Genomic DNA, 26,309 nt, shown 5'->3' with positions numbered 1-26,309 from the left:
GTTACCTAAGAGGGCATAAATAAAAACTAATATATAAATATTACTTTAGCTCATGAGTTTTAGTTCTCTCCCTCTCGAACACTAACCTTTTTCATGTCTCCTTGACAACCCATATTACAGGAATGAGTCATTCTGTCCTAGTTTCCCTTATCCTGAAAAACATGCTACCGATGTACCAATGGCCCACCATTTTACCTTGAACAGTAATCACACTGTTGCTGAGGCACCTGATTGTCTGTCTATGTAACAGACAAGCTTGTGTAACATCATGCCTATTTATAGGCCTGGACATAAGTACAGAGAGCCCAGAGAACACAAAAGGTGCAATTTCTCATCTTCCGATATGAGGAATGGAGGGCAGAAAGCCTGCAACACTACAGGCTGGCCAGCAGATGTTGGCCCTTTAGAAATATAATCTGGCCTAGTATACAGGAAGGCCTTGGCTAATCCAGGGGTAAAGTCATGGCAGGAAGGGGTAACAGAGAGAGCTGGTAGATCTCCTACTCGTTTGAGAGATGTCAGGGCCAGCAGAAGAGCTATCTTTAGAGTCAGAAGCTTCTCAGATGCTGACTCGTAGGGCTCAAATGGGGCACCTGACTGACATTCCAGGATGACAGAAGGGTACCAGGAAGGTATGCGTGGTCTGCAGATGGGCCTCAGCTGCCTGACACCATGCATAAGCCTTGAAGTTAGAGGATGTTGCCCCACAGAGGCTCCATCAATAGGGGCATGGCTGGCCGAAATGGCAGCCACGTAGACCCTGATTGTAGAAGGAGCCCACCCTGCTGAGAAATGTCCTTGTAAGAACTCCAGGACTGTATTGTGCTATTGTGCATTTCATTGGGTCTAGCTCACGTTCCTCACACCATAAGACAAAAGGTTGCCACTTGAGTGCATACAGTTTCCCCGTGTATGGTGCTCTAGTGTTCAACATGGTCTCTACAACCTCAGTTGACCCATGTCAGCCAGAAAACCGAGCCAAGAGATGGTGCAGACGTCGATTTTCCTCTCAGACAACTCGAATATCAATATGCTGAAAGGTTATTATAGAATGTTTGCCCAGTGGCACCAAAAAACTACTGCCTACCCCAGCATTAACTACTAATGTACACAACACTGTCTTTAGATGAAAAAAAAAAATCTAAACAGTGATCATCTGCAAATGTAAATCAGACTTGCATTAAATATTGGAAGTGTCTTTTTAATGACATTCTCTCAGCCATCAGTTTTATTTACATTTTCCAAGCTGAAAGTATCTCTCTGGGACCCAAAACAAGGTCAAAGCCAGTTGGAAAAAGAATTAATGAGGCAACATAGTGTTAATAGAAGGGACTGGCATTTTACATAGATTGACCCTTAAACAACAGACTTTTATATGTCTGATATGAATAATACCTACCACCAGTGTTGGGCAATTGATTGGCACTGTCACTCCTTCTCTCCAAGGGAGTTAAAGTGAGTGATGCTCCTTTTGCCTACACTGCAATGCTAAAACAAAAACAATTTATAATAATTATATTACAATACCATACAATCTGCCTTCTAGACAAACATGTTCCAAGTCCTGTTTTGCACTTTTGTTTCATTAGTTGGGGTTTTATGTAGCAAAAAATGTGCAAATACAGATTTTAGTGGGCTGAATTGGTACACTTGTTCTGCTGTCAGAAAGCAAGTATTTTGCTTATTTACACCAGCTTTTTTGACATGTGGTTTCCAATGTATTGCTTTTTCCATGAAGTTTTACCTCTACAAAAAAAATATTGATGAATTTCTGCCAATTCACTGCTGCATGCCATCGCCCTCCAGTGTAACGAAAAATGAGCCTTATACAACACATAAACTGAAGAAATTCAATATGTTTGACTAAAATGCCAGGCTAACATCTTTTGTATAAGATGTTAGCCTGGCATTTTAGTCAGATTTGTTAATTTTCATGGTTTTATGACACATTTTCACATGCAATAGGAGCCTATGGCAGTTGTGCATTGGAAGAAAATAACCAAGTTATTTGTATCAAGGCAAGAACAAACTGGAAACTACATGTAATAGGGCCCATTAAGACAAGTTTTATCTTTAGAAAAAGGTGTGACACGCACAAAAGCTCCAGTGATTTCTGCCCTTGAGATAAGAGCCACACACTTCTCTTGCCCTTTCAAAAATGTTATTCTGGAATTAAGAGAAATTGAAAGGAAAATAGATTCAGAAATACAATATAACCCAGTGCATATGAAAATAATCTTTACAGTGATGCTGTTTAAATAAGTTCACTGAAACCTAGCACCTATTCATAAACATAATTCCTAGCAAAAAAATAAGCAGGTCAGTGACAGAACCATGGTGTCATGTCTTCATAAAATAGTGCCTCTTTGCCCTTTTGGACACGTCTAATATTTTTGAGTGTCTGCCAATTGATATGCACAACACCTGGGCGATTCTAAATTCAAGTAGAGGATAAACAATATATTTTGTTTAAGAAGTGAACCAATAAACATGTTTCTAAAGTGTAGAAATTGCAGTCCTTTGCACATTAACATTTACAGTGGGGGCCAAAAGATCAAAGTATATTCAGGACACTGCCGATGTTTTAAAAAAAAAAAAAAAAAAAAAAAAAAAAAAAAACCTTCACTATTTGAAACCAATATATGTTTTTTTAATCAAACCAAGACAGGTCACATTTCTAGCACGCATCACTCTTATCTTATCCTAGTAATCGTGCTAAAGTGCTAATTCGGTACTAGAAAATCATATGCCATTTTAACAAACACAGCTGAAAGCTATTTGGTTTGTTAATTGAAGCTTAACACTGTTGGTTTTTTTTTGTTTTGTTTTTTTTGTTTGTTTTTTGGCCATAGTATACAATACTTGTTTTAAGGTCAATATTAGATATTAGGTCAAAAAAAGAAACCGATTTCTCTAGAAAACTGAAAGCTAGAATGTCAACGATCTGGAAAGCTATCATTGCTGTACGTGGAGGATTCTTTATGAGAACACTTGGAAGTAGTTTAAGAAGTTCTGAGCATTATTATTATTATTATTATTATTATTATTATTATTATTATTATTATTATTATTAATAATAGTAATCTTTCACATTATTAATGTCCAGACGATACATTGTGATCGGTTGAAAGCCACTTAACACCCAGGTCGGAAACAACCATATATAAAAGTACAAATTTATTTTCATAAGCCCTTAGCTGGTTGATGTTATATAGCGCGATATTTACAAACAAAATTGTGTTTTGTGTTTAGCGGTAACTGTAATGGGGATATAACGTGTAACTGTATATAAATGTAACATGTTACTGTGTTTTAAATGAGTGAATGTGTGTTACTGCAGAACATTCAACCTCTTACCAGTTAACACTTCGACTGTGTTTGTTTTCCTTTCTTAGCATTTTTAATATGGTGATTTAACTTCTGATTTAATGTTTGTGGACAATCAGTTGTTTTGTTGTTTTCAAAATATAACTGTTTAAAAAAAAAAAAAAAAAAAAGTAATCCTTTGCACAATGTATCGCATAGCCCACACAGATACCTTTAATACCTTTTCATAGCCTTCAATTTGCACAGTGTTTGAAGGACAACATCGGGCAGAAAGTGAAATAACATGTTTATTTATTTATTTATTTATTTATTTATTTACAAAATACAGAAAATTAAAAACTGGCCTTTTAATCCAACTAATGAAATAATTGAAGAAATAATCGAAAGATTAATCAAAAATAATCGTTAGTTTCAGTCCTACAACATTGAAATGATGGTCTGGGGACATGTGCTTGTTGCCTGCACTGCAGCATTGCCCATAAACTTACAGAATTCATCCCCACCCTACGCTCCACTAACATCAATAACGGAGGAAAGTTTATGCTTTTTAGGTTTGTGTAGCTAGACATGCTATAAAAGATATCATCATGTATATATTACTTTCAGATTGTTTCAGTTTGAGGCAGAAAGTTAGCAATGCTTCAGGTTTGGCTGGCAGCAACTTGGCTATTAACTCGGATATGCAAACTAATGTTACTTCCATCGTGGAAAAAATGCTCATCTAAAAAGCAATTATGCAATTTGTGTGTTTGTGTGTTTTGTAGATTCTTTTTCAATGATCCATCTTTCACAGCAATGCAAACGGACAGCTTTTTGATGCCTTTCAACCAGCACGATAGATTGGATGTCCGAAGAGGCAGAGAGCTTTCAGAGCCAGCCCCCCCCCCCCCCCCCCCCCCCCCTCCCCTCTCATCTCCTTCCCTCTTCTCCTCCTGTCCTATTGCATCATTGCGAAGGGTTCAAAGGGTCTGGGGCGTGCTCCATAAGCAGTAAAGTAGCGGAACACCTGAAAAGCCCTGACACTGGAAGGAAGGTTATTTCAGGGGAGATTGCATAACAAACATGAATAAAGTTAATGGAAAATCAGGCTGCAGCGTGAAACACATCAACGCACTATTCCTCCCTGGCACAATCTGCAAAAGTCTCGTTTATTTCGGGTAAATATTTAATTTTATTTAAAATAATTTAATTTAAATCTATTTTATTTTATTTATTCTACTCTATTTTATTTTGTTTTATTTATTAATTATTCCCAGCATCCGGACGACGAAATTCCAGGTTCGTGTCATTTACCTGGCCGTGTGGATGGTCTTCCTGCTTGTGTTCATCCGAGTCGATTTCAGATTTAGTTTGGGTGATTTCATCGATGTCACTGAGCGGGTGTGCGGGTGCACGAGCTGCATAATGGACCCACAGGAAGATCCGTGGTTCATGGAGCTCTACGACAGCCGGGTGCCAAAATTTATGAACAGGACCAACAGTAATATCAGCGCACTCACATATAACTGGTGGATGGTAAGTACGATAAAACATGTTATTTCCTAAAGTCTTTATTGGTACATTGTATTTCAACTCCACATCTTTATTTGATTATATTTAATATTAATACAAACACCACGAACAAATAACAACGAAATTAAATATAATTATATATATTAATAATGATCCAATCTATTGTTTTACTTTTACATTTTATCTTATTCGATATTTTTTTAAATGATCTTTGTTTTCATGATTGATTTACTTTCAACTGTAAGCCTTCTATATGATCAACAGTCATTAGAACACTGCAGTGTTTGCTCTTTTTGCTTTTAATTTTTTTTAGTGTTTACTCTTGTCGTTTATTTCTCTAAATCACTATGGCCTGAAGTTTATGTATGAAAAGTGGTATATAAGTAAAGAGTATTCCTCTTATTCTTATTATTTATTACTTTATGTAGTAATAAATAATAAGTGGAAACAAAAAATACATAAAGTGAAAAATATCTTTAAAAATAAAGTACTATAGTAATACTGAACTAAATAAAAGCAGTGTTATTAAGGAAAAAATCAGTAACAATAACAAACATTCAAATCTAAAATATAAAAAAAATAGATTCAAAATGTGTAAAAGTAGAATACAAGAACATTAAGTACATAAAATAGTAATGTAGCAGGCTAGTAAAAGTAAGGTAAACAATAAAACAGCTGAACAGATTATACATTGACAAAAAAAGATAAGTGATCCATCTGTGATCCATACAAACAAAATAAATCAATGCGGTGTGTGTGTTTTTTTTTTTTTTTTTTTTTCTTTCTTTCTTTCTTTCGATCAGGAAGAAGGAACTTTGTAAGAATTTGAGCAGGGAGATGTGCTTGAATATTTGTGAATGTGTGATAAGTTGTGAACTCTAATCAGATTTCAGTGTTTTTACACACAGACTCGTACAGAGTTCAATGTCACGTAAACCTGATAACTTGCTAGAATTATACAAGGTCCAGCATGAGCATACACGCTGATTTAAACGTTAGACGAAGGGCAGAGATTTTAACAGTTGCATGAATAATTAACCACGGAGAGCTCCTTCAGTCCTTCCAACCAATTCCTACACCCTGTGTTCTGTGAGAATATCTCACTGGTAATAACCTCATGAAACACCTTTAAATGTAGTGAAATAAAAAAAAGGTAGTTTGTTAATTGTAGCTAGCTAATTAGCCAACAACATATTTGGGTTCTTGTGTGCAGGGCCATATCAAATGTATTTACCTTTCCGAATAAACATTGTAAAATGTTACACACCACAGAAACTCCATAGAAACAGTAGTCATTTTAATTAAGGAGACCTGACTCACTCGCCTCATCATGGACTCTATATAATTCTACATAATTTGAAATGATTACTGAACAAAAATTCTTGATTAAAGGAATAAAACAGAAAAATAATAACCTAATATACTCATGAAAAGGTAGGAGTATGGATAAAACAAGCAAGCATTCACAAACTATAGCAGGAAGTGGAAAAAAAAAAAATATATTTTTAAAAAGCCTTTCTAGTGATCAGCATTTCACCTCCTGAAGAGGAGACTGAATGGAGAAATGGGTTGGTGTGATGAAGTGGAGTTACTTTTACTACCACAAAGATATTTTCATTAAACATCACATCAAAAAAGTGGGCAAAAACAGCCATTTTCAAATAATTACATTATTTAGTTAGTTAGTTTAGTTATTTATTTATTGTTAAAATCTTTTTATCCATTTGTAGTGTTCACTAAACCAGCTGCACTACTTAAAGTGAAAAGAGGCTTTTCAATGCAGCTGGTAATGTGACGCCCAAAGTTGCAAAGCAGGAGAATGTAAAACGTGGCACAAACTCACAAAGACGCTGTAGTGTGCTATCCTTTTTCTTTACATCCTCAAAGAGAAAAAGAAAATGTAATAAACATTTCTAGCTATTTCTGCTACCACTGTTCAACTCAACATTACGTGAGTGTACCCCTATTGATGGAGCCTCTGTGACAGGCCATACCCTCAGTATGACTGAGTGAATACACTGTACTCATTCCCACAGCGTGATGCTCACGCTCAATCCCTTCTCAGGGAACAGGATTACAGCAGGGGAAATAAGTATTGAACGAGTCGACATTTTTTTTCAGTAAATGTATTTCCAATGAGGTTATTCACATGAAATTTTCACCAGACTTCAGTATTAACTCAAGAAATCCAGAAATATAAATAATTCACAACATTAAAATTTCTAAATAAAGTTATGTGTAATAAAGTGGACTGACACATGGGGAAAAAATGGTTCTTCAAGGCAAGGAATGAGCTGAAATCCATAAGTAATTATACCTCCTATCTGTGTAAATTAATATCAGCTGGGTTAGTAAATTGATGTTCTTTAAAAAGGCTTTTTGTACCAAGGTGTCACACAAACATCTCATGATGTGTAAAAGCAAAGAGCTCTCCCAAGACCTTCACAACCTTATTGTAGTGAAACATATTGATTGAATCGGATACAGACTTATTTCAGACAAATCCTCCAGTAAGCACCACTGGGTCCGTTATCCGCAAGCAGAAGCAACATCACTCCGTCATCAACCGGCCACGCACCGGAGCTCCTCACAAGATTTCTGACCAGGGAGTCAGAGGAATAGACAGAGTAGCCCAAGAGCCAAGGACCCCTCGGAAAGAGCTCCAGAAACACTTGGAGGCAGCAGGTGCCATCGTCACAGAGAAAACAATAGGCAATGCACTCCACTGCTCACGCTCACCCACAAGACTCCATTACTAAAGAAAAGGCATGTTGAAGCTCGTTTAAGGTTTGCTACAACTCATTTGGACAAGTCTATAAAATACTGGGAGAGTGTAGTCTGGTCAGCAACACTTGAACTTTTTGGCTGTCACACTACACACCATGTTTGGAGAAGAAATGTCACTGCACTTCACCCTAAAAACTCTACACCAACAGTGAAGTTTGGAGGTGAAGCATCATGGTGTGGGGCTGTTTCTCATCACATGGTACTGGCAGACTTCATATAACTGAAGGAACGATGAATGGAGCCCTTTACCAGGAGATTCTTGAGAAGAATCTGCTGCCATCCACCAGGATGATGAGACGTGGGTGGAGCTTCCAGCAGGACAACAATCCAAAGCATACAGCAAAGGAAACTCTCAACTGGTTTCAGAGAAACAAATCAAGGTGTTAGAATGACCCAGTCAATCACCTGACTCGAATCCAACTGAACAAGATTTAAAGACGATATGTTTAGAAGAACGGACAGATATCACACCTGAATACTGCAGAACATTAATTTCTTCATACAGGAAGACTCTTGAAGCATCATTACAAAGGCTTCTCCACTAAGTATTAAATACATTTCAGTTAACGTGTTCAAGACTTTTTACCCCCGTGTCATTCCTCTTTATTACACATAACTTCATTTATGGCCTTTAACGTTGTGAATGTTTGTTTTTTCTGCAGAAAAAACGTCTGGGTTAGGCATGTAACTCTGTTCCCTGAGAAGGGAACGTGATGTTGCGTGAGCTTCATGCTGTGCGAAGCGCCCTCACATGTGACCATCATCTGAAGCTTGTGTAACATCATGCCTATTTATAGGCCTGCCATGATCAGGTGATGTGGCAATTAAACACATCGTGTGATATAAACACGGCACCTGTGAACCACAATTCACAGACATGCGCTAGTAAGACAAAGCTACGCAATGTCTCGTTGCCTTTAAGGGAATGAAACACACCGTGGGAATGAAAATACCCACTCCGTCATACTGAGGGTATGGCCTGTTCAAAGATCGGAGCCCGAGGGTCACTGCAAGACACTCGAGCCCGGGGTTGAATATATATCCAGGCTGTAATATCGAATGAATGTGTGTGGTGTAGACCCCCCACCGCAGCACACACATCCTGTAAAGATACCCCTTTGAACCAAGCCCCTAGTAGAATGAGCCCTTATGCCCAGAGGCGTAGCGAGACCACGAGGCTCATAAGTGATAGAGATTGTTTCCGCTATCCAAGTAGAGATGCGCTGCAAGACAGCATCACCAGTAGTATTAACATGCTCTTTCTGTCAAACTGTCTGAATGATTGATTTATGACCCTCTGTTTTCCCCTGACTGACAGTCCTGTAGGCACACCTAATTTATGACTACTTTATAACTAATTTATGGTTACCCTATATATTTCAACGTGTGTGTGTGCTACTGGTCATTGTCTGTGTGTGTGACATGCGTTTTCTGGGTTTTATTGATCAGAATGAGTTTGGTGTGTACTGTGCTTTTTACAGTTTTAATCCATACACAATGTATGCATTTTGTGGTATAACTGAATGTGTTTCTGAAATTACTTTAGTGGTAAGTATTGTTCCATTTTAAACATAAGCATGGTTTAGGCGATTATGGATGATGTAAATAAGGAAGTGTGTCATGGTTAGTTATGATACGTGTATGTATTAATGCGGTCGATCCATTTTGTGTGACTATGCTGTTGGATAATACTAGATATGATAATTGAATGGGGTAGATGTATTACAATTGTGGACATAAATGAACAGAATGTTTATGAAATAATTGAAACATTTGTTGATCAAATTGTTGTGAAAACACTCTGTAAAATTTCTACAGTCCCTCCATGCTATATGATACCATTCTCTTTTACTGAAATAAAACCCAAAACACCGTCTGCGTTTTTCTTTGTGGAGACTGAGGCGAGGATACTTACACACTACACAGAACTACCACTAAATACATAAGATTTTGTCTGTGGTTTACCGTCCCATATCCCCCTGCCTGACAGCTGAGTCGTGCACATTTATGACCTCTGATAACACTGTTTGATTTGAATACGTGATCTTTCCTGACAGTTGTCTGTCTGTTTGAGAAAGAGACATGTGTTTTCTGGGGGTTTTGCTGACCAGAATGCTTACAAATGAGTTTATGTTAATGAATTAAGAGAACAGTGTGTCCCAGTGCTTAAATAATGGTTAAGAAGTTGTGGATACAGAAGAAACTCTGCAACTATCTGTTACAGTGTCTGCTCAGAGAACTCCTAATACTCCTAGAATACTTCTGTTTATTTCACCAACAAGAGGACCTGTTGAAATGAGAGAGGACCTGACGTACACATCCTCTGTGACTACGTTACTTAAGGTTTAAACATTTTTATTTTGTGATGGCAACAAGACAAACTGATGTACATTTGGTATCTGGTGATTTTAGAATTAGGCTCCAACTGTCAAATATGTTTTGCGAGTGTCTGTCAAGCAAAGAGCACGATGGCATGGAAAGAGTATACAGGAGTAATTGGGGTGATTTAATGCTTAGGAGTTCTACAATACTTCGACTTGGGAATATTCCAACATGACCCTCAGAGAGGTATTATCTATGGTGTGTATGTGTGTGTGTGTGTATATATGTGTGTATATATGTGTATATGTGTGTATATATATATATATATATATAAATAAAAGAGAGATGGATCACATCACCAGTCTGTCTTTACCCACTCCTGATCTGGTGTGAAAATTATTACTTTTAATTTCCTACTATGGGTTTATGACAGTGAGCAGTCATATACATTATAAGCCAAAGGTATAGAAGAAGTCGAGTTATTTTTAAAGTTTCCAAAATAATTGAACAGTTCAGGCATATTTCCAACAGAATATTAGACATTTAATGTAAACTAGTGTAAAAAAAATTCTCTGAAATATTTCAGTGGTTATTTTTCCATATTAAATGCATTACATAGGAAAAGATAGTACAGTCTTTGTTGATAAGTTACAAACTCATACTTTATAATAATTTGTATAGAAGCAACTGAATGTTAGAATCTGGTAAGACGTAATAAAAGTTAATAAACAAATGAGGAAGAAATGACTTGTACACTACTGCTGCGGATATCAAGTCAAACCATTTTGTTCAAACCTTGTCATGGAAAATCAATCTTTCCAGCCTAACAAAAATAACTTCAGAGATAGAGGGTTAGTAGATGTCAAAAAGTAATTAAAACTTTATTGAAACAATAAAGTGAGACAATCTGCAGAAAGTGTGAATTATACATACACAAACATGGCTTTATATACTTTTCTGAAGCAGTAAAATTATCCCTGGGCGGGGCATTCACCTTTTTCTTTCTAGAAACAAACACTACCTTACATTTGTGGTTCAGTTGAATTCTCTTAAAGGTTTTATCAGGAGAGGGTTTTTACTTTGTCCCATAATTCACCCTTATACCTTAAAGACTTTCTGGCTTTAGTCACAGCCTGGTACTCATCCTGGAAGTCTTATCTGATATTGTGACACTGGTTTGCAAGCTTAAAGGGCTTTGCTTGGAAACACAGTTCTGGTGAATGTCTTATTGCTAATTTATTGCCAGAGTAAAGCTGCTTTAGACAAACACAATATTCTTCTCACTCAATCTACACATTACATACAGAGATCCAGAGAAACACCTGCTGTGCAGTAAAACATACAAGTCTTCTAGTTCAGTAAACACTTACAATATAACTTGATTAAAATGTGTTTTATGGTTTTAGATTATGCTTTAAAATAATAATTCCAAATGTTAGTTAAACATATTGATTGTACTTTATCAATATATTTTATAACTTCAGCATGATCCATAGAGTAGCAGAAACTTATGGCACCTTGTGAATACCATGTGAAGGATAAAGTTGACTAGTAATTTACAGTTGTATAGACCGGTCCTTGTGCAGGCTCACCTTCACACCAACACTACCCCATTGGCCCGTCTTCTCCCATGGAATCCTATAAGAAAAGGCAAAAAGGAATACAAGATATATAAGACTATATATATTTTATAAAATATAAAACATTATAAAGAAAAAACATATTTAACAAGGTCTTCCATTCAGCCCTGTTATGTGTAAGAGCATTATCAGTATTGTACGGCAGTTGGAACAGTAGTTAGCTTTCAAATGTCCGATGAAAAACAACTTTTTGAGTCACAGTGCCAAACTACTGCAGAATATTTTCATCCTTATTTTTCAGCCCGAAGGACTGGCATTTATTTAATAAACAGATGGCACAGCCATGTACTTGGTCAGAGGATTTAGGAGTTTCTTTGAGAAAGGTTAATTGTTTTTGTTCTTTTATCATAGCTTCAGTTTGTATACTTACTTTGGTTAGAGACTTAAACTGTGTTATTAGGTACTGACAGATTTCATTAACAGGGAACGATGATAGGTGAAGATTAAGTTGGTATGTGTGTACAAAATAAAACTGTCTATGTATATTTGTCTGCTATGTATCTGTTTAAACACTACTGTACTTTAATAGTGATATAAAAAGAGAGAATGAAAGACCCTGAATGTATCTATACTGAAAGAGACATCCTGCTGCTTATGACTAATTATACACATTAGCTTAGTCACAGAACCCCTTTCTACCTTTTCAAGTTTGTTATACGTGTTTCTTTTCAAGCATCGTGTTCAGACATTGCAAATCATTAGTCTGGAGGTTAAAGGCTCCTTAGATTTTTGCTTCTTCAGCATGAACAAAGTCTAAACAAAGACTAAACTCAGAAACAATATAACTGTCTGGTTTTCTATTATAATAGCTTTCTAATAAACACTATTGACCATTCAAGTAAAGAGAACGTTTGCTTTAGTAATAGAGATTATTTGTTTATGTGAACTTACAAACTTTAGTCACTATGATCTACTCTTTCACATCTGTGCAGAGGCTCCAACGGTCCCGATCACTGAATCTCAGTGATGTCGTGGAACCTCTGTTCTCACTGTTTCGTGATGAGGAACACTACAGTGACTCTGGTCCTGACCGCTGTAGAACCTGCGCTGTGGTCGGCAACTCGGCCAACATGATTAGATCCCATTATGGTGCTATGATAGACGCTCACGACTTTGTTTTCAGGTAATATCATTATCTATCTATCTATCTATCTATCTATCTATCTATCTATCTATCGCTGTGAAAAAGGATTTCTTCTGTTTTTGTATATATCTCATACTAAATAGTTTTAGATTTTCAAATGAAATACAACATAAAACAAAGGCAACCCGAGTAAAAACAGGATAGTTTTTTTTTTTTTTTTTTTTTTTTTTATTGAAGCAAAAAAAAGTTATCCAACACCTATCACCCATGTGAAAACTAAGTATCTTAGATTTTGTTATAATTTCTGAAACAATGTACTATGAGATACACACAAAAACAGAATCAGAAGCACAGTACTGTACATTCAGTGGGGGAAATAAGTATTGAATGAGTCAACATTTCTTTCAGTAATTATATTTTCAATGAGGTTATTCACGTGGAATTTTCACCAGACATCAGTATTAACTCAAGAAATCTGGAAATATAAAGAACTCAACATTAAAGTCCATAAATAAAGTTTTTTGTAATAAAGTGGAATGACACTGGGGAAAAAGTATTGAACATGCTAAGTAAAAGCAGTTCTCCAAGGCAAGGTAAGGCAAGGAACCAGCTGAAATCTGTAAGTAATTATACCCCCTATTTGTGCAGATTAATATCAGCTGGGTTAGTAAATTGATGGTCTATGAAAAGCTTTCGTTACCAAGGTGTCTCACAAGAAACATCTCATGATGTGTAAAAGCAAAGAGCTCTCCCAAGACCTTCTCAACCTTATTGTTGCGAAACATATTGCTGGAATTGGATACGGACGTATTTCAAAACTTCTCAATTCTCCAGTAAACACCTAGCTGACCAAGCACAGGAGCTCCTCACAAGATCTCTGACCAGGGAGTCAGAAGAACAGTCAGAAGAGTAGCCCAAGAGCCAAGGACCACTCGGAAAGAGCTCCAGAAACACTTGGAGGCAGCAGGTGCCATCGTCACAGAGAAAACGATAGGCATTGCACTCCACTGCTCACGTTCACCCACAAGACTCCATTACTAAAGAAAAGGCATGTTGAAGCTCGTTTAAAGTTTACTACAACTCATCTGGACAAGCCGATGAAATACTGGGAGAGTGTAAAAAAGAGAACTTTTTGTCTGTCATACTACACACCATGTTTGGAGAAGAAATGTCACTGCACTTCACCCTAAAAACACTACACCAACAGTGAAGTCTGGAGGTGAGGCATCATGGTGTGGGGCTGTTTCTCATCACATGGTACTGGCAGACTTCATGTAACTGAAGGAACGATGAATGGAGCCCTTTACTGGGAGATTCTTGAGAAGAATCTGCTGCCATCCACCAGGATGATGAAGATGAGACGTGGGTGGAGCTTCCAGCAGGACAACAATCCAAAGTAAACAGCAAAGGAAACTCTCAATTGGTTTCAGAGGAAATAAATCAAGCTGTTAGAATGACCAGTCAATCACCTGACTCGAATCCAACTGAACAAGATTTAAACACTATGTTTAGAAGAATGGACCAAAATCACATCTGAATACTGCAGAACATTAATTTCTTCATACAGGAAGTGTCTTGAAGCGTCATTACAAACAAAGGACTTCAATGTTTGGATTTCTTTATATGTGCGGATTTCTTGAGTTAATACTGATGTCTGGAGAAAATTTCATGTGAATTAATTGGAAATATATTGACTGAAAAAAATGTGTTAAAAAAAAAAAAAACATTTTCCAGGTTAATACTGATAAGTTAAATACTTATTTCCCTCACTGTATGTTCAGAGAGGCTGCTACATACCACAACACCACAGACTTGGAAGAATACACAGCATTATTGACTGCTACATCAGAAAGTGCATAGATGATGTGAATTCCTACAAGACCATGATCTCACATGCAAACCGCTGTGCATTTTCCTCTTGATTAATAAAACCGATTGTAGCTGCACCACGTGCCTCTTCTCATTCATATGATGTAAGAAGTGGCAGAGTGAGCAGAGAACCATACACCCAAAAATGGCATCGTTCAAACCGTCAGACAACTTTACATTCAACAAGCCAGAGGAACAGCCGTCATGGCGGCAGCATTCTGTGAGATAAAGGACTGCAACCAAGCTCACAGAAGTGGACGGGATTGTCCAAGTGATTTACACGATGGGAAATGAGGCAGAAAACTTTTTTTTAATCATTTGTTTTCAATGAGACAGACAGAGAGAGAGAGAGAGAGAGAGAATGATTGCAATACTGTTTTGAAGAAATTAGATGACTACATTGTACCACAGACCAACATCATATACAAGAGGGCACAGTTTCACCAGCAAATTCAAAGGCAGAGACAATTATTCACACCTTGTATAAGTTATCAGAAAACAGAGACTTTGGCACCAACAGAAATGAGAACATCAGAGACAGACTTGTTGTTGGTATTAGAGATAAGGACCTTTTTAAAAAAAAAAAAAAAATTGCATCTGATTAAATTCCTCACACTGGATGTTGCGGTACAAATGATACAGTAAGACAAGCAGAGGAGGTTCCTCACCAGGCCAGTCAGCAGGGGACCCCCACATGCAGCGTTCAGGAAGTAGAGTATCCCAGACAACAGACGCAAAGAAGCTGCTATAGGCCCGAGTACAACAGAGATCGCCATCCCGGAAAATCAAAGAATAACAGTGAAGATACGTGCAACCAATGTGGTAAAACAAAACATAAAGACAGAGAGGGATGCCCGGCTTTAGGTGCAGAATGTAGGCAATCTCTGAAAAAAAAAAGCCACTGGGAATGTGTAAAACTAAATTAGTTCATGCAGTCATGCAGGAAAAAAAGAGAGTCCGACTCATTTTATCTCAGATCCGTACATCAGACCGTGAAAAGCAGCACAGAAATATGGACTGTCAATCTGAGAAACAAGAACTGAGCAAGGCCAATGTCTCACTCAGAAGCCCAGGGGGACAGGTAAATTGTGTGGGGCAGTTTCAAACTTGCATAACATACAAGGCAAAACAATACGACCTCACCATATACATCGTAAATGGCCTGACAGTAAATAATCTTCTCAGCACATGGGCCGGTCAATCCTAAACTCAGTTTACTGGCTGTATGGTGTATCACTTGTTTCCTCTTAACTCAAAAGCATGCTGGTAGATGAACTGGTTACTCTAAATTGCCCCTAAGCATGAATGTTGGTGTCAGTGTATGTGAATGCGTGGTGCCCTGCTAAGGACTGACCCCCTCTCATTTCAGGTATCCTCTGGACAGCCTAAGGGTCCACTGCAACCCTGACCAAAGTCCTTACTAAAGATGAATGAGTGATTATTAGAACTCATAGTTGGCATTATAAACAGGATGTAGCTGGGATGTAGTTGGCATCATCAACAGGATCCATCTTCAGGAACCACTTTACTCTGGACAGGATTGCAGTGGACCCAGAGTCTGTCCCATGTAGCTTATGTGACTTCACCTTCAGTTCCTTTCGTGGGCCTATCCATGTTTCTGTACATTGGCATGAAACCTTGTCTAACCTTCATATCACAGGATGAATCATGGTCCAACCCAAGGCTATGAGAGGGATGTTGGGTTAAAGACCACACACAGGGCAATTTATCCAGAGAGCGCTATAGACTTGGACAACTCCACCCATCTAGTCCTGCTGCCTTTTAAAGTTTTGGATCTGCAGTGGCTCATTAGTGTTTTCACCACCAAAAACATTACACGGTGAGAGTACATGGACATCATCTGAAGCTAGAAGTATAGAAATGGTGTTTTTTTTTCTTTTCTTGTAAATCACATTCAGATTGTCTTTGATGTTTCATGTTGTATTTTCCTTGTTGTTTTTAGTACATATCGTGCAGTGAAACCTACAATAAACGCGAACAAAGATAAGGTAACACAATCTTCAATATTAACTCTACTTTCCCTATAATACAGTATCCATAAAGGTTTGACCAAACTCTGCTCTGAATTCACTTAGATACTTGGGGGTTACTTGGTAACTCTTTCTCCACCAATCCTGAGTTCACTGGGGTGTGTAGCTGATGATACACGGTGCATTTCATTAAATAATGATTAAAACACTCCATCCTGTGCTGTTACGGGAAAATAATGAATGATGTGGTGGTGTGTTTGAGCAGAGTTACTGTTACTCCGAAGGTCATTATTTTCCTATAATAGCATCCCACAAAGTGTTTTATTCCACTTATACCACAGTAATATTTTATTTGACATTTATAACATTTATCCATTTATAGTTGCATTCAAAACAGCTTAGATCACTTGCATCTGCTATATCCTGAAGACTTTCCTGTGTTGGGAAATGTAAAGTTAGAGCTTTACCGATGTTCCAAAGCACTGACACTGGAGACTCCTTCCATAAAATGTTGCATACATGTCTCCTCAGAGAAAACTTCACCATATCAATGGCTACACACATGTTTTTAATCTGTTTGTGACACATCCTCCATACAAGTCCCTGTGAATGAAAAGTTACTATAGATGATAACGTATTAATGAAGGCAGTAATCTCAGAGATGCTTAGATTTAGGTACTGAAAAACCTTTACTGGGAGTGATAGGTTCCTTCTGGGACTGATCTGCTGTAGCGATAGTGCTACACTGTGTGTCAGTTACACCCCATCTGTACTAGATCATGTGACCTTTCACAAAAGTTTACTTTGATCGGATCTATCCAGATTAAAGGCTTCTTCCACATTGTTTTTAAAGGTGATGATCATTAATCCTGAGTTTATAAGATACGTCTACGAAAGATGGTTGATGAAAAACGGGAAATATCCATCCACTGGCTTCATCATACTCATGTTGGCCGTGCATATCTGTGACCAGGTGAAAACACTATATTTAATATTATAAGTAAAATGACCTTCTTGTGGTAAATTTCTGCACAATGCAACTGTAAGGGAAATGTAGCAGTATTGTAGTATTATGATAAACACATGAAAGACAAGTCATTAAAGGGTTGTATTGGGCCATGGTTGTAATAAATTAAGAAACTATGTTGTGTTCCCAGGATTGGTTCCATAATCTCAGCCACTGCTGCATCTGGTGCATGATAAATATTGCAGCAAATAAATTCTCAGTCCAAGCAGTAACAAGGATTTTACATAGAACATAATAACCAACTATTTACAGTAAACCACATACTTATCCAGTTAAGTCATAAAGGGTTTTTAAGGGGATAAAGGATAATTGTGTTCGTAGTGTACACAAAACAAAGTTGTCTAGTAGGAAAACACACTGTGGTAAAGTTCTACACAAATCTTTAAGGGTTCCTCTAGAGGGACAACTGATGAACCTTTTGAAGGTTATATTATTTTACTCCATTTTCTCCCAATATGGACATTTGTCAATTCCTGTCCACTAGCTAGATCTCCCTGTACTATAGTATAGCAGTACGCAATTTGGGACATACCCATATATTTATGGCAGCTTGCCAAATTCCATTCATTCATGTTCAGTAAAGACTTTATCCTGGCAAGGGTCGTGGCAGATTCAGAATCTGTCCCAGGAACACTAGGTGCAAGGTGGGAATACACCCTGGATGTGATGCCACTAACAAAATTCCAACCTAACTAAAAAGTTTCCCTATAGCTAACCCACTTCTCATGCAATGTGACAAATTAATTCCTTATTAATTTCCAAATTAATTTGTTTACCAAAGAAAAAACATTAAGTGGCACTCCCACTGCAGTTGTGGAAATGACAGGACTTGTTCATTCTGCAAGTGGAGGAAAACTAGCAGGCAGAAGTTAGCATTATAGAGTACACATGTTACACTTCAGCATATGAAGTAATCCAATTTCCAATGACCTCTTTAAAACAAAATGATCTGTAGACATGTTTGTAGTCTCACTCTTCACCTCTCTCTCTCTGACAGGTGAATGTATTTGGATTTGGGGCCAGTGCAGATGGACGATGGCACCATTATTTTGACCACTGGCATCATCCGTCCATTCATGCAGGTGAACACAGAGGGGGAGTTGAATATGATGTCATCCTGAAACTTGAGCAGCAACAGAGGATCAAAATGTATAAAGGATGGTGATAGAGTCAGGTAAAATGATAAATTTCTCCTTTGCTATTTGATCAAAACACACTTTTTTTGCACTGAGGACCTAGTGTTGTATGTTGATAAGTAAAAGTAAAGACTCATGTATTAGTTAAAAAAAAATACTAGAGTAGTTGTATATTTTTGTACACAAGTACAAGAAGAAAGAACATTTGTGCCCCCAGAAAGATAGAAAAGAAATGTTTTTACCTGTTTTACCAAAAACTCTTCATTACAAACTAAACAAAACTCCAGTGTGCTAGGTCCATGTTCTAAACAATAATACACTTCTCATTATTTCTGTCAAACCGAAGGCTATTTTAACAATGCCATTTTGTTTTGTGCTTTAGCAAAAATGGCAGAGCTATTAGTCATTTAGGCCTGGACAAAATGACGTTAAAATCCAATTTTATTATATATAAAGCCCGAGATGATGTAGATTGTACTCAAGCTATCCATACAGCTAGCTGAACACTAGCTGAACACTAATTCAGTAAACAGGGTACTAGCTGCTACTTGATTTAGTCAAAATTCACTGTTTGTGAGTTTGTTGATGTTATTTAAGGACACTTAATCCATCTTCCATTGTCACTAACACAAGACAGCTAACAAGTTGGCTAAGTCTGAACCTTGAGTCAGATCTTTGAGTTGACTCTTTGAATAGAATCTATGAATCGGACCTTTAAGTCGGATCGGATTCGGCTTTTTGAGTCAGATATTTGAGTTGAGCCTTTGAGTCTTTCAGTTGGTTCTTTGTGTCTTATCTTTGAGGCTTTTGTCCTGAATGTCTGAGGACATTTCTTATTAGCAATAAGACAAAAACAGAAATAATCAAGTACAGCAGAAATATTCAGTAAACTGACTTAAGTATAGTCACAAGGATGGACTGACCCGTCAAAGGTTTAAACATTTATCCTGCATGTACAGTACTACTGATCTCTTTCCATTTTATAGCAACTGTAACATTTACTTTCCCAATATTAAAACCTGAAATCTACAGTACCTTTTGTCTTTTTCTCCGTAATGATCACTATGATTATTATTGATTTGAAACAGAGCCCCAGTGTCACATCCCATGCCTGGGGATCCTCCAGGTGTGTGTTGGAAAAGCCACTAATTCTCTTGTTTTTGTTTTTACCCCCCACAGATGATGACTTTTTGAAAGACACTTTTTAAGCGTAAGTAATATCGGCTCAGTCTTTCATGGTATTGCTGAGTAACAGAGCTTCATTTAAACTCAGTGGCTCTCGACAGCACACACTTCTGTACAGATGACGGTTTCCTTGCTCTAATACACTTAATCCAATTCATTATCTCATTATCAAGCCCTTTGTTATCTGGATCTGGTGGGATTGGACACTAAATACGATATATACAGTACTGTGGGAATGTAAATCAGCAACATGTTTACTTTTTCTAGATTTATATCATGCAAAAAAGATAAGCTGCATATGTGTACAGTACACGGATGCACATTGTACAGTAGGTATACAGTTGCAGACTGTTACGCATTATTTGTCTAATTTAAGTATTTAAACCATGTATTTCTGTAAAATATTATTATTTACTACACAATGTGTAAAGTGCAGCATTATGTTTCATCCTGTGATTGATCAATAATAATTAAATCTCATATTTCTTGGAAAAACTTGGCAAAATGTTCCTGTGTCCATTGTTGCCAGGCATGTGCACGTCTTCCTGCAGCAGCTCTTTATCGTTTAAAGTATTAGAGATGAAGTCAGCTTTCTCTATTGTATCTATTGTGGAGTACATAAAAGGATTTATTTGCACCTCTGGCCTTATTGACAGAGTTGATCTCAGCACATTCTCCAGTATTGGACAGTTCCAGAATTATTGGCACCCTTGATTTTAATAAAATAAACAGTTGGAGAAGCAGGAACTTGCCTAGAACTAAAAGCATCTGGCAAACTAACTGCACCCTTCTGACTTATTCAGATGTGCTCCACTTGCAAAGAGTCAGAAAACAATGGATTTGAGACATGGTGGCAACTGGATGACTTTATACATCTCAATGCTATCTAGTGAAGAACAGGTTGAAGTGAAAAGGTGCTGGATTGTTTATATTGGTGTGACTTGTGATAGATCACTCACCCAAATGGACTCATGACTTTTTGTCTCAATTTAATGAGCTCATTCGTTCCAGTTCTATGTGTCCTGCTAGGATTGTGCATCCATGTTGCTAAGACCTGTTCTTTGTCCACTGAATGTTCATACTTTGCTGATACAGCATATTTATTTTCTGACTGACATTTACATTCATACACTCGATTTCTCAGAAATCTGTTTGTTTTTTCTGGTTACCAAACCTAACAAAACAACTTTCTATTTCGTATTGCAATACACACTACTTCATCCACTCTTCTTCAGGCTTCTCCTCTCTAATCTATCTAATCTATCTAATCTATCTTGTCCTGATGAAATTGTCTTACAAAAATCTACCCAAGAGTCACCAAAGCATTTTAGTACTATTGAGTATTGAAAAGCCTTAACGAAAACCTTGTGCCTAATTGTATTACTTGTGATATAAAGATACTTTTGATACATAATCAAAAATATTAATTAAAACTATGAAAAAAAAATAAATCAGTCTCAGCTACTCCAGTGCTTTACTGGACCTACAGTCTTCCCTCTGTTAATCATAAAAATCCGACTTTCATAATTTATTTCAAGTGTCATGGCCCCCAGGTGCAATCCACCTTTGGCCACTAGAGGGCACCTTGACTGTCCTTGTACAACTTCTTCCCCTGTTGTCTCCATCCATTTCCTGTCTCAACCATCCTCATGTGTTTGTGAAGTTCCCTGATTGATTAGTGCCCTATTTAAATTGCTTGTTTTTCATCTTTGTCACTGCAGCGTTAATTCAAGTCAGGTCATAATCTCGAATTCCTCTCCGAGGATATAAAAAGTCTCTGTAAAAATTAAATGAGGATAAAGCATGTCAGGTTTTTTTTCAAGCTCTAATGTGGAAAGGGTTTTTTTTTTTTTTTTTTTTTACACAATTTATTTACACACTTTTCACAAGCACAGGACACAGCATGAAATACACTTTCACACACTTTATAGGATCCCACATTACACTGTTTGTAACTGTAAGATCTTTCAAATGAAAAATATAGACATTAGCATGTGATTTTATTTGTTTTATTTATTTCATCCACATCAGAGTGAAAATATATATATATATATATATATATATATATATATATATATATATATATATATATATATATATATATATATATATTTATATTTATTTATTTTTATTTATTTTTTATGGGGAACATCACCACCACTAGTGATTGTAAGATGTTTTTTTTCTTTGAGTTTCCATACTTTTCTAATTATATTAACAGGAACAATGTACACATTTAATGTCCACATTTAAATTCAATGCTCCATTTTTTTCACTGGACCTCGAAAAATAATTAAATTAAGAAATGCGTTTATTGTTTCTATTCTGTAAAAAAGCACCATTTCTATTCAGAAAAGATTCAATCATCACTCGGCAGGTTTTGGTATGCAAATTAGCCGGTGACGTTATCTACAATTTTCTCCTGAAAAGAGTTGCCTTCAGTTTGGGGCATTGGCATTAAAGTGTACCTTTTTTTTTTCAGATATCACCTTTCGTGTAGTGTTATGTCGCTGTTTGTGAATGTAAAACATCTGCAAAGTTTCAAAAATCAAAGCGCATGACAAATGGAGTTATTGACTCCCAAAAGAAAGAACCGATTCTGAACAGCTGAAACGAGTCGTTAGTGATTCCAGACTTTACTTCCTGTACTCATCTACGTAGGTTTTTAACAAAAAACCCATCATCTGATCAAACAGTTTTGACCCGCCTTCAAACACTAGAGCTGTTTTCGCTAGTGCCCCTTCATTTGGAACATCTTGCGCCTCTGGATCACAACCTTTAAGTATGATTCATTATTTATGAATATATTTTCTACCGAGTTTCACCCGATTTTTAACGTTATAATCCTCCAAACACACACACTAGAAGATTCGCTCAGAGCGCGAGAACACACACCTGTCCATAGTAACGATTTCACAGGCACGAGGTCTCAGAAACTCGCGTTTCATCAAACATGACTTGAGTAGAGGATATCACTCGCAAGTCATTTTATTTATTAGCCTACGGAAGCCCTAAGTGGCCATGCATTATTCATTTTTTTTCTGTTGTTTTCTCGTGATCTTGACATAACCAAAATCTTTTTTCTCACTGTAATTTTATTGTGAGAAAACCTGGTGCTTTGTGAGTGGGTAAATGTAATAATGTCCCGCTGTAGAGATGGACTTTATCTCCACATTAAGGGAGGGAGGGATGTCCCCTTCTCAAGTGTCTGACACTAATGTTGAAGTCGTCAATCCTACAGGGAGGAGGTATTCTTGTAGACCACCCCAGAGGTTAGCATCACCCTGATTCCCTCGACTACGGAGCCCCCCTAGTGTCAGGTTTAAAAAAAAAAAAAAAAAAAAAAAAAAACAGCCGTGCGTATTCCGTACCCTCGGTTTTGTAAACCGTGGGCATCGTGTTAAAGTTGGGTTTATATTGGACATTCGCTGTACATTCGAGCTTCTCTCTTCTATTTCTCAAGAAATAAACACACAAAAAGGACATAATGTGTATTGTCTTAATAATGTGTATCGAGTGAACATGGAACCAATACAACTGAAAATATTTTTAAAATTTTCTCCCGTTAAGCGGAAGCGGGCTTTGGGAAACGCAGGTCATCAGCGCCTTATAGTAATGGAGTCAGTAAGGGACCATCTAAAAAGTGCATGACATGGGCAACTGTATAAGATTTTTATATGGCACAATAAGTTTATATGTGTAAAATACAAGGTATAAATTACAGAAATGTAAGTTGCTCTGGATAAGGGCATCTGCCAAATGCAAATAATAATAATAATAATAACAATAAAAAAATAAATAAATAAATAAATAAATAAATACTTTATCCATCACTTGGTAGTATAAATGGAAATACAGGAAGTGTATTCAGAAATGTGGCAGGCAGATATTCCCAGCTGGAGTGGAGCTCTGACATGTTTGCTTTGCTGTCTCTTTTTGTTATGAAGGGAATGACCAGCAGAGGGCGCTAATTCTTAAATATCTGTTACACAAAGAACTCGTTGAGCATGTGAAGACATGATGGCAGCCATTTTAGAAGAGATTCTCACCGCCATTTAATGGTTTCAACACGGTGATGTTAAAAGTATTGAGTAAACCGATCACTGCCTCGCTGTTCTGTGGGCAATTTGTATACACCTGTATAAGGTAGTATGGTATTGTATAGAATGGTATAGTGTGGTATTGTAGTATGGTATGCGCCTTGTATAATCAGAGTAAATGCATTGACTGCACAGAGTGAAGAGATTTTCAGTTATATTCTTTGATTATGTGCGTGCATCAAAGTGTAAATTGATATTTAATTTATATATGAGGATTACACTTTTTTGTCAGTTATTAAGTCACCTGGTTGATTCTGTATTCAGACCACTTTGTTGTCAGTTGAATCTTTATTTAAAAAAAGATATATATTTGATGTAATATTATTGTTGCATATGGTATGGATAATGTTGTTAGTTTGTGTAACTTGACAGTTGTTTGTCAGGGTTTCTGAGGTGTGATTCAGACTTATTATTGGAACTTCTCTAATTATTTGCACTTTATCTGTTTAGGAGTAAAATTCTACCTGTTATGATTTCTGGAAAGTCATATTAGTGCTTAATGTTCTTTATAGAATTAGAGCTGTGATTTCAATAGTGTTGTTTTTCTTTCTAAAGTAATCACACCTTGATCTACATGTTGAGATGAATTCTGAAATAAAGAACTAAAATGGGAACCTGTGCATTCTATATTCAATACCTCATACCTTTTAGCCCAGTTATCAATAGACAACTTTATTACACTTTTATAAGTTCTGGATAATAACTGATCCCTCTAGTTGTTTGTGTTTAAGCTTCAATCATCCTCACAAAAACAGTTAAATATTGTTAAAACTGCAGTACTGAAGCTTTTTTTGTTAAAAATGAACAAATCTATTATTGAGCAGTAAATAAAAACAGTTTGAGGGTTTTTCAGGTAAGAGAGAGCGAGGCAGACGTTTTTGGTGACAGCATTTCACTCTGAATAAATACCGTCACACACAAATGAACCTGATTCTGGTCTTTTTTTATATTATTAGAATATATATTATACACAAATATTACCAAATTACTTGTATAGAAATTTAAACAAATACTGATATGTTTTGAGTTTTTGCTTTTGTTTGGGATGTAGTCACACACAGTTAACCAGCAGAGGACATTATCTAACATGTAGAGTGGTGCTCATTTCATACAAATACCAGACTTGGCATAGAAAAGCCTTGACTGATCAAAAGCCGTGTTTTCAATAGAACAGAACAGACTTGAAGTGTCATTGTGTTGAGCTGGAGAAGAAAATACCACCTTTTTAATTTGATTTTTTTAAGCTGTAGATGTTTTACGTAGAATCTACGAGAGAAAAAAAATATTTGCCGCCTTCTGTTTTGTGTATGTCTCACACTAAATGGCTTTATAAATTTAAACAAAATCTAAGATAAAACAAAGGCAACCTGAGTAAACACAAAATACAGTTTTTAAATGATCATGTTAATTATTGAAGTAAAGTTATCGAATACCAAATGGGTCTGTGTGAAAATGTATTTGCCCCCGTAGTTACTAATGCCCCAAATCTATGAAACTGCATTCATAATGGGGTTCAGCTGGACTAGACACAACCATGCCTGATTACTGCAAACCCTGTTCAATCACATCAACACTTAAATACAACTTTTTCAACAGCATGAAGCTGGTTAAAAGGTTGAAAGAAATTCCAGAAATGATGAGGAAGAAGGTGATTGAAATACACCAGTCTGGGAAGGGTTACAAACCTGTTTCAAAGGCTCTGGGACTCCAAAGAACCACAGTGAGAGCCGTTATCTCCTAATGGAAAAACTCAGCACAGTAGTGAACCTTAGCAGATGTTGCCGAACTTCTAAAATTCCTCCAAGAGCACAGCAACGACTCATCCAGGACGTCACAAAAGAGTCAAGGACAACATCAAAGGAACTACACACCTCTCTTTCATCAATAAAGGTCACTGTTCATGACTCCACTATCAGAAAGACACTGTATCGGAAGTGTTTGGTTGTAGTTATTGCTGCTAAAGGTGGAACAACCAGATTTTTAAGTAAATCACTAAATTTAAAACGATAGTGTGTTTACTCGGGTTACTTTTGTTTTCTGTTGTATTTTGTTTGAAGATTTAAAAAAAATTAGTATGAGATATAAACAACAGAAGAAATCAGGATCAACAAATACTTTCTCAACAGTGAAAGCTCAAATGTATTAGATAGTTTAAGGTTACCTCTGATTACAATTTATATATTTATAAATGAATAAATATGTATGTACATATACTTTTTCACAGCACTGTAAATGTCACTAACTTATTACTTGGTGTTTGATACCTGTACTGTAATCACCCTACACCCGGTAGGTCACAGGGCGTGGCTTTATTGTGATATTATGCTGC

At 36.7% G+C, this 26,309-nt stretch overlaps 1 protein-coding gene across 1 annotated transcript; it reads left to right on the top strand.

Moving 5' to 3' along the window:
- The first annotated feature begins 4,330 nt into the window (after nucleotides 1-4,330).
- LOC108274828 (CMP-N-acetylneuraminate-beta-galactosamide-alpha-2,3-sialyltransferase 1) lies at nucleotides 4,331-21,911 on the top strand. Its single transcript, XM_047160065.2, has 8 exons — nucleotides 4,331-4,484; nucleotides 4,584-4,842; nucleotides 12,521-12,711; nucleotides 16,202-16,381; nucleotides 16,505-16,550; nucleotides 17,386-17,505; nucleotides 18,557-18,733; nucleotides 19,875-21,911. The coding sequence occupies exons 1-7, from the start codon at nucleotides 4,390-4,392 to the stop codon at nucleotides 18,722-18,724; spliced, it is 1,059 nt and encodes a 352-aa protein (XP_047016021.1). The 5' UTR covers nucleotides 4,331-4,389; the 3' UTR covers nucleotides 18,725-18,733; nucleotides 19,875-21,911.
- The last annotated feature ends 4,398 nt before the right edge of the window (nucleotides 21,912-26,309 follow it).

The sequence above is a fragment of the Ictalurus punctatus genome, chromosome 14, assembly GCF_001660625.3.
Source record: "Ictalurus punctatus breed USDA103 chromosome 14, Coco_2.0, whole genome shotgun sequence".
Classification (NCBI taxonomy): Eukaryota; Metazoa; Chordata; class Actinopteri; order Siluriformes; family Ictaluridae; genus Ictalurus; species Ictalurus punctatus.
The sequence above is the reverse complement of the archived record's forward strand: the minus strand, read 5'-3'. Positions and strand labels throughout refer to the sequence as shown.

Coding starts and splice junctions, on each gene's coding strand:
- LOC108274828 (XM_047160065.2), top strand. CDS start 4,390: ATGAATAAAGTTAATGGAAAATCAGGCTGCAGCGTGAAACACATCAAC. Junction 16,382..16,504: donor ACCACCAAAAACATTACACG/GTGAGAGTACAT, acceptor TGTTGTTTTTAG/TACATATCGTGCAGTGAAAC. Junction 17,506..18,556: donor CCGTGCATATCTGTGACCAG/GTGAAAACACTA, acceptor TCTCTCTGACAG/GTGAATGTATTTGGATTTGG.